Here is a 9874-nt window from a genome sequence, read left to right as displayed (position 1 = left end):
AGCGGACATTAAATTAGATCAATCTCTACATCATTTTTAAACCTATGGTTATTTTAAGTATTATTTATTACTATTTCATAGTGAACATGTCCCTTTGTCAAGTAAAGGCTATATAGCCTAAGACATAGTTTAAGAGTCTGTTTGTTATAAACAGCAGAAAAGATTCTACAATAAAAACATGCTTTTGAAAAAAAGAAAAAAATAATAATCAGGTATTGAAGAAAATTTTAAAAAATACTTTCAAAAAATTACGAAGTAAAAAACGGAGAGTGGACTGTCACACTGCCAAATGCCTCTTAAGTCTTTGCAATTTTGAATAAATAAATAATCATTAGACCAGTATTCATCTTTACCTCTCCCACTGCAACCGTCTCCAGTTTTCAGATCCTCAACTTTTCTTCGCTTGAATTCCAGTATTCATCTTTATCTCTCCCACTGCAACCCGTCCCCAGTTCCCAGTTTTCAGATCCTCATCTTTTCTTTGCTTGAATTCCAGTCTTCATCTTTACCTCTCCCACTGCAACCCGTCTCCAGTCCCCAGTTTTCAGATCCTCATCTTTTCTTTGCTTGAATTCCAACTCTTGTTTCCATGGACTTTGTGAGTCCAATCCTGGAAATCGTCAACCGCTTATGGGATTGCTGTGATAAGCGTGCTGTTTTCATCCGTCAACTCCCAGAAAATCTCAAGTCTTTGAGAGATGAAATGGAGGAACTTAAGAATGTGTATAGAGATGTGAAGAAAAGGGTGGAAGATGAACAGAAACTTCAGAAGGAGATTAAACATGTGGTGACTGGCTGGATCCGCAGCGTAGAATCCATGGAAGGAGAAGTGAACGAAATGTTGACAAAAGGAGAAGAAGAAATCAAGAAGAAATGTCTCGGAACCTGTTGCACCTGTTGCACCTGTTGCCCCAGAAACTGTCGCGCCAGCTACGAGCTTGGAAAGATGGTACCTAAAAAGATTAATGCTGTGTCTCAATTGTGCAGTAAGGCAAATAATTTCCAGGAGGTGGCTGTCCCTTTGCCTACACCTCCGGCGATCGAGGTGGTCGCTGCCCCTTCGCCTACACTTCCAGTGATCGAGCTGCCTTTGGACAACACGGTGGGCTTGGATTCCTTGTCTGAGGAGGTATGGAGATGCCTGCAAGATGACAAGGTGAGAACTATTGGATTATACGGGATGGGGGGTGTGGGGAAAACAACCCTCTTGAAAAGAATCAATAATGAATTCCTCGAAACCAGCTTTGAATTTGATATAGTGATTTGGGTTGTTGTGTCCAAACCGGCAAGTGTGGAAAAAATCCAAGAAATGGTTCTCCGTCAGTGTGACGCTCCTGATAACAGATGGAAAGGTAGGAGTGAGGATGAAAAGGCTAAGGAAATATACAATATCTTGAAAACAAGGAAATTTATACTCTTGTTAGATGACATATGGGAGCAGCTAAATCTCTTAAAAATCGGGTTTCCTCTGAATGATCAAAATATGTCCAAAGTAATATTTACAACCCGATTTTTGAATGTGTGTGAAGCTATGGGAGCTGAGAGCATTAAAGTGGAGTGCTTGAAATTCAAGGACGCCTTCGCTTTGTTTCAAAGCAATGTGGGAGAAGCCACCTTCAATTCTCATCCAAGGATACCCAAGCTCGCAAAGATTGTCGTTGAAGAATGTAAAGGCCTGCCGCTTGCCCTCATGATTGCTGGAGGAGCAATGAAAGGAAAGAAAACTCCCCAAGAATGGCAGAAAAACATAGAACTGTTGCAGAGCTATCCATCAAAAGTTCCAGGTATGGAGAATGATTTGTTTCGAGTTTTAGCATTGAGTTATGACAACTTGAGCAAAGCCAACGTCAAATCATGTTTCCTATATTGCTCCATGTTCCCGGAAGATTGGGAAATTTCTTGCAAGCAGCTCATAGAACTATGGATAGGGGAGGGGTTTCTCGATGAATGGCATCACATACATGATGCACGTACTAATGGAGAGGAAATTATTGAACAGCTAAATGCTTCATGTCTGTTGGAGAGTGGTCAATATGAAAAGCATGTAAAAATGCATGATGTGATTCGGGACATGGCTTTGTGGTTGGCTTGTGAAAATGGGGAGAAGAAGAACAAATGCGTGATAAAAGAGCGTGGAAGATGGATTGAAGGTCACGAAATTGCAGAGTGGAAGGAGACCCAAAGAATGTCGTTGTGGGATAATAGTATTGAAGATTCCACTGAACCACCGGATTTTCGAAATCTCGAGACTTTGCTTGCATCAGGTGAGTCGATGAAGTCATTTCCAAGCCAATTCTTCAGACACATGTCTGCCATAAGAGTTCTGGACTTGTCAAATTCTGAATTGATGGTGTTACCTGCAGAGATTGGTAACCTAAAAACTCTGCATTATCTTAATTTGTCAAAAACAGAAATAGAGAGTCTCCCAATGAAGCTCAAAAATTTGACAAAACTAAGGTGCTTGATATTGGATGATATGGAAAAACTTGAAGCAATTCCATCTCAGTTGATATCAAGCCTTTCATCTTTGCAGTTGTTCAGTCTTTATGCTTCCATAGGTTGCAATGGAGACTGGGGATTCCTCTTAGAGGAGCTAGCGTGCTTGAAACATGTGAGTGACATATCTATCCCTCTAAGAAGTGTCCTTCACACCCAAAAGTCAGTCGACTCCCACAAGTTAGGAAGGAGCATAAGAAGGCTAAGCCTACAAGACTGCACTGGCATGACCACAATGGAACTATCCCCTTACCTACAGATTCTTCAAATATGGAGATGTTTTGATTTGGCAGATGTGAAAATCAATCTGGGAAGGGGACAAGAATTCTCCAAACTTTCCGAAGTGGAGATAATTAGGTGTCCAAAATTGCTGCACTTGACATGTCTTGCTTTTGCTCCAAACCTTTTGTCTCTCCGTGTGGAATACTGCGAGTCAATGCAAGAAGTGATCACAGAAGATGAAGAGATTGGAATTTCAGAAGTTGAACAATGTTCAGATGCATTCTCAGTACTCACAACTCTCAGTTTATCTTATTTATCAAATCTAAGGAGTATATGTGGAGGAGCTCTGTCATTTCCTTCCCTAAGAGAGATCACTGTGAAACACTGTCCAAGGCTAAGGAAGCTGACATTTGATTCCAACACCAACTGTTTGCGTAAAATCGAGGGAGAACAACACTGGTGGGATGGGTTGGATTGGGAAGATCAAACCATTAAGCAGAAACTCACTCAATATTTTGTGCCTAAATGAAGGTGATGATACATTGGGGGCGCCTCACCCAGTTCGTCTCTTTTTCCTTTCATCTCCAGGTAATTTCGCTTTCCTTTCTTTCTCTCTTCTCTCCCTTTTTTTTCTCTATATCTTTTTAATTTAGGTGAGTAAACTAACTGAGATGTAATTTGGTTCTTTTCATTTTTGCAGGTTTTTTTCTTTTCATAAGAAAATGGTTCAGAAAAACGTTTCAAGAATCTCAAATTATGGATGTGGAACATGAATTATGGAGTTGCTTGTTTTGGTCATGTATTGCTTATCCAAAATTGTAGACTACATATATGTCTTTGATTGAGCTTGTTGTGCTTCTCATGTAATTTTTTATTTATTTCTTTTGTAACTTTAAAGTGAATGACAAGTGGTATTATATTAAGATTGTTTGCTAATGTTTGTATTCTATGTGTTTTCTTTGTAAGTGTTTTTAAGAGAATTATTTATCAAATATTTTTTCAAAAATTATTATAAATGATTTTTTATTAATATTAAAAGAACTAAAAATGATTTTAAAACTTTTAAAATTTTACTAAATATTTGATTTTTCTTTAAAAACAATTTTTTTATTTTTTATTTTTTATTTTTTTTTATTTTATGTTGGAAGTGTTCTAAAATAACTATCTATCAGACTATAAAATAACTATCTACCTAAACCCATTTGTGGTGAGTGAATGAAAGGTAAACAAACTAAGAGTTCTCACAAAGGGTTAAGGAGATAAGGACCACTAAACCTTTAGACTTGCTTCATATGGATCTTATGGGTCCAATGCGAACTGAGAGCAGAGGTGGCAATAGATATGTCCTTGTGGTTGTAGATGATTTTTCGAGATACTCTTTTGTGAGTTTTCTAAAGGAGAAATTAGAGGCCATAGAGCATTTAAAGTCTGTATTCGATAGAATACAAGTAGAAATAAGTCATCAAATTGTAAGGATTAAGAGTGATAGGGGGAGAGAGTTTGATAATGTGGATGTTGACTGACATCTTTTGTGAGTCTAAAGGAATTAAGCATGAATTTTCAATCCCTAAAACTCCTCATCAGAATGTAGTAGCTGAAAGAAAAAATAGAATGTTATAAGAAATGGCTAGGGTGATGATTTACATACATAATACCCCTATGCAATTTTGGGCAGAAGCTATTAATACAACTTGTTGTATTGCTAATAGGATTTTTCTTAGGCTTGGAACAAAGAAGACATCTTATGAATTGTGGATTGGGAGAAAATATAATCTTAAATATTTTTGGACCTTTGGCATGAGTGCTACATACTCAGGGATAGGGAGAACCTTGGGAAGTTTGATACTAAATCTGATGTAGGTATCTTCCTAAACTATTCTACTTCTAGTAAAGCCTATAGGGTTTATAATCAAAATTCATAGATTATCCAGGAGTCTTCTAATGTGGTTAGAAATGATACTGAGTATGACAAAGATATAATTAAGAGTCAAATTTTAACCCATGAATCAATTGGGGGTAACCCTTAAGACTTGGAAATCACAAAAGAAAACCTTAACAATACCCCTAAAAGAGACATTGACCCTAACAATGATGAACCTGTACCTCTAGATGACATTCCTGAAGAAACAAGGAATAAGCATAGACCTAGAATACCCAAGAACCACCTAATCTCAAATGTCATAGGAAATGTTAATGAACAAGTGGTTACTAAGAGACAATCAAGATCAAATAAGATGAGTCCTATTTGCCATGCCTCCCAATTGGAGCTAAAGAATGTGGAGGAAGCTTTAAGAGATGAATCTTAGACTACCACACTCTAAGAAGAGTTAAATCAATTCACTAGAAGTGATGTGTGGTATTTAGTCTCTAGCCCTAAAGATAAACATGTCATAGATACAAAATGAATCTTCAATAATAAGCAAGATGAAAATGGGGTCATTGTGAGAAACAAAGCAAAGTTGGTTACCCAACGATACTCATAGATAGAGGGCATTGATTATGAAGAGACATTTGTACTCGTAGCTAGATTATAATCAATTAGGATACTTTTGGCAATAGCATGCTCCTTGAGGATAAAGCTTTACCAAATGGATGTCAAGAGTGCATTTCTAAATGGAATTCTAAGTGAAGATGTTTATGTTGAGCAACCTAAGGGATTTGAGGGTCCAAAATTCCCCAATTATGTCTATAGGTTAAAGAAAACTCTTTATGGATTAAAGCAAGCCCCTGGAGCTTGGTATGAGAGGCTTATGACCTGTCTTTTGGAGAAAAAGTTTGAGAGATGGGGAGTTGATAGAACCTTGTTTGTTAATAGGTCCAATGATGAGTTGTTAGTGGATCAAATTTATGTTGATGATATAGTTTTTGGAGCTACCTCTAGTGACCTTTCTCTTAGTTTTGTCGAATAGATGAAGATTGAATTTGAGATGAGCATGGTAGGTGAACTAACCTTCTTCCTAGGATTGCAGATTAGACAACTAAAATGGAATATTTCTTTCTTAATGCAAGTATGCTAGGGAGTTAGTTAAGAAATTTGGTCTACAATCCTCTAAACACTCTAGGACACCTATGAGCACTACCACTAAGCTTAGCAAGGATGCATTTGGTAAAGATGTTGAGCAAAAGCTTTATAGAAATATGATAGGAAGCTTACTATACCTCACAATGAGTTGTCTTGACATATCTTTTAGTGTTGGAGCGTGTGCTAGGTGCCAATCAAACCCTAAGGAGTCACACTTAACAACTATTAAATGAATTATTTGATATATAAATGGGACTCTTGATTATGGTTTGTGGTATCTCTATGATTCTTCTTTTATGATTGTTGGATATTCCAATGTTGACTAGGCCAGAAATGTTGAGGATAGAAAAAACACATTTGGTGCTTGTTTTTTTATTGGTGATTGTCTTGTGACTTGGCTTAGAAAGAAACAAAACTTTATATCCTTAGCTATTGTCGCAGCTAAATATATTGTTGTTGAAAGCTACTGTATGCAACTCTTGTGGATGAAGCAAATGCTAAAAGACTATGGAATTGAGCAAGGGAGCATAAATTTACACTATGACAACTCTAGTGCTATAAGTATCTCAAAGAATCCTGTTTTTCATTCTTGTACTAAACACATTGAAATTCGTCATCATTTCATTAGGGATCTTGTTAAAGAAAAAATTGTTTCTCTAGAGTTTGTCTCCACGAACATCAATTGATAGATATTCTTACCAAACCCTTGGATTTTCTTTGGTTTGAGTACCTTAGGAAATCCTTGGGCATATGCCTAATCAATTAATCATCAAAGGTATAGGTTCAAAGGTGTTGAACTCCTTGTCTATTTTCTGTTTGTTTCCTTTGGCCTTTTTTTTATTAGCTTGGGCATATGATTTTTGTTTTATTACTTGATATATTAGCATGATTTGCAATACCTCAAGTTTGTGAATTAGAGAAATATACTATATCTACAAGACTTGATGTGAATTGATTCATAGATATTTGTTAATCACTATTGATGTAATTGATTCCTAATAATTAAATATCTTTGTATATTAGAATTTCAACCTTAGTTAGATCTGGAACTTGATCAAGAGGGAGACTTCTTAAGTTTAAATCATAAAATAGCATTTGATTACTTTGGAAGGATCTAAGGTCATGCTTAAATCTTATTATCCACATACCTTGTTTGATTGTGATCATTATATTTGTTTCCCAAAATGAGTCAGTGCAAAATATTGAATCATTGGTTAAGCTTAACTCTCATATACCTTTTCCAAGATTCATGCTCTTAAATGTAAACTGTCACGTGCGACATTTGAAAACACCCCCAAAGTGGATATAAAGGCAACTATGAATGAAAACAAAATGAAAAATCAAATTGATCATGGTGTACAATGCTTCCACTTTTCAAAAGAAAAAGAAAAATGATATCAAATTGAGGGAGAATCAAGTTGTGTCGGATGTAAATCAACGAGGCCATGTTAAAAAAAAATTTGGTGATCTTAGTTCAAGTTTTTTAATTTGACTAAAGGCATGACTGGATCTCTTCTAAATGATCAATTTCAAAACATAGAACTAGACAGTAAGTTGTATTCCCTTGAGCATCAATACTCATGTTTCTATGTTGGCTCTCTTATACATTGATGGTTATGCATTAGGTTTCGAAACTAAGATTGTGATTAACTTTGACCTATGATCTTGAAACCTCATTCTTGATGGATTGAAATATGCAATCTAAAGTAACCTACTTGATTTATTACCGATTGAGCTAATTTTGAAAGTTTTTTAACATGATGATCTACCTAAGTTGTTTATCATTGTGTTTCTTGAGTTATTTTTTTATTTTCAATTATTTAAAATAAATTATTCCTAGTTCCCAAGTTCCCTTGGTTTGTTTAATCTTGAATTGGCTTGAAGGTTCAAGCACTCAAGCGCTGCTCTCATCGTTGAAACACTCCATCCAGTGCTCTAAGCAATCAAAGCACTATAAGTTATATCTAGTGCCGCATTGAGCGTTTGTGACGTTCAAGCGCTAATCTACATCGAGCGCTCCTAATGGCTATATAAGGGTCATCTAGTGCACTCAATTCATTTCCAACTTTTCTATTTCTTTTCAAGTGCTCTAGGTTGCTGTCTTTTTCTTGTTTGAGGTTAGTTCGTTTCATATTTCTCATTTTTGTTCATACAATATTGTTTTTCATGTCGTGATTAGTGTTTCTAACAACTTAGTTTTTCTCCAATTTTTTGTTAATTTTTCTGTACTTTATGGCCTTTCAAATTCTACATAGTAGTTATGTCCAATTGTAGATCTCAAAGGTAGGTGACCCCTCCTAGGTCACCTGAGCCTATCTAGGGCATCTCACTCTATGGTTCTTTTGACCTAAATGCATTTCGAGATGAGTGCTTCCATTGCCAAGAAGCACGAGAGCGTTACTATCACTTTTTTCGTGATCGTCAAGTCGAGGTTGTGTGTGTCATCAACCTCAGAGCTTTCCAGGACACCATTCTTCCTATCATTGCTCGAGAAAGGGGTTGGGAAACCTTGTTTTCTCTCTAAGGGACTTACTATCTCCATTCAGTTTGCATATTCTATTCGTACATGCATTCTATTGTTACCGGGGTGACCATTTGGGTGACCATGTACGGTTAGTCTTTCTTAGTTTCTTTTCACTCCATCTAGCATGTACTTGGCATGTCTAGATTAGAGGCTCATGTTCCTTCATTTTCTCCAAGGGTATAGGCTCACACTCGAGTAGAGCTTGATGCTATTCCAACCTCACTTTACAGAGGTCCTCACCCCCTTTCTTCATATATTCCAATCATTGGCTTCTCTAAGCCAATATGGTTGCTTGCGACCTTCTTCACTTACTTTTTCTACCCATCTTCTTACCATACCCAGATCCATCGTCCTTTTGCTCATTTGATTCAAATCATTCTTTTTGGCCAATAGTTTGTCATAGGTTAACTCATCCTAGATATGATCACACCCCTTCGTGATCCTTCTTTTAGATGAGACACTCTCCCATTTGCCCTCCTCATCTCGTAGATTCTAAACGATGTGGGTTTTGAGATCGACCCTACATTAGGGGTCCAGGCTACCCATTCCCTTCTAGATGGGAGCTCTTGGGCAAAGCACTACAACCACGTCTACGGTCCGATGATGCCCCCAACTCATGGTCCATAGGACGTAGGACAACATCAGGAGGTAGTAGATAATGAGGACGAGCTCTAAGTTATGGAGCAAGGTGGTGTTTTGGAGGCAGACATTTCAGAGCTTGCTTTAAGGACTTGCTTGAGTCATGGTTATGCAAGTTTTTCTCGAGTTGTACACAAGGCTTCTACTTTTGTCGACTCGATTGCCCGAGAGTCGCAGGATTCCATAGCCCTTATCCACCAGAGATTGGATTCTTAGGATCTTCAGCTCTAAGAGATTAGGGGATAGCTCGACTACATCATTTCTTGGATTCACTCTCAGGGCACTTTGAGCTCTACTTCTCCGCTGCCACCTAACGCTTAGTTGTTATTTTATTTATCTTTATGTATTTTTGTTGATCTAGATTGTTTTCATATTGCTTATCTATGTATCTAGAATCAATTTTTGATATATATATATATATATATATATATATTCATTGCTTGGCCATTTTTGTGACAAAAAAGGAGATCATTGAATATTTAATTCACTTAAAAATGAGGAGATATAAATAGGGGGATATACGGTGAGCATAGGATAAACTTAGACATAAAGAAACTCCTTAATTTAGGAGGAGTTAGAATTAATAATTTTTGAATTCTTTCATTTGTTTATTCATTTATTAAGGGAAATTAATTGAAATATTGGAGGAAATTAAACTTGAGACATTGTAGAAAACCAAATCAATTGATGAAAGCATAACTTAGATAGTTTAAAGAGATACTTAATACAAATGTTTCCTCCAAAATATTTCTGTTTGAATTGACTATCTCTCTAGAACTAATCTTAGTCACATAAGCTTCTTCTCATGGTTTTCATTGCCTATTTTCTGGTTGGAAATAGACCTCTAAGCATCATTGTTGATCTATTATGTCTTATCAAGCTTTCATTATGTTTGGTCGATTTGTATACATCTATATTCCTCTCAAGCTTTGCTTTGTACCTTGGTGTCATTACAGGAATTTCTTTCTCTT

The 9874-nt window shown here is 36.5% G+C and overlaps 1 protein-coding gene across 1 annotated transcript; it reads left to right on the top strand.

Annotated features, from left to right (window-relative positions):
* Nucleotides 1–589: 589 nt before the first annotated feature.
* Nucleotides 590–3247, top strand: LOC100264978 (disease resistance protein SUMM2). Its single transcript, XM_019217063.1, has 2 exons — nt 590–1045; nt 1085–3247. Exons 1-2 carry the CDS (start codon nt 590–592, stop codon nt 3245–3247), a joined length of 2619 nt encoding a protein of 872 aa, XP_019072608.1.
* Nucleotides 3248–9874: the final 6627 nt, after the last annotated feature.

This window comes from Vitis vinifera, chromosome 19, assembly GCF_030704535.1.
Source record: "Vitis vinifera cultivar Pinot Noir 40024 chromosome 19, ASM3070453v1".
NCBI lineage: Eukaryota > Viridiplantae > Streptophyta > Magnoliopsida > Vitales > Vitaceae > Vitis > Vitis vinifera.
The sequence above is the reverse complement of the archived record's forward strand: the minus strand, read 5'-3'. Positions and strand labels throughout refer to the sequence as shown.

What these genes read in the sequence shown, in the direction of transcription:
- LOC100264978 (XM_019217063.1), top strand. Translation starts at nt 590, where the DNA reads ATGGACTTTGTGAGTCCAATCCTGGAAATCGTCAACCGCTTATGGGAT. An exon ending in CTACACCTCCGGCGATCGAG is followed by an intron (nt 1,046 to 1,084) that starts GTGGTCGCTGCC and finishes CCAGTGATCGAG; the next exon opens with CTGCCTTTGGACAACACGGT.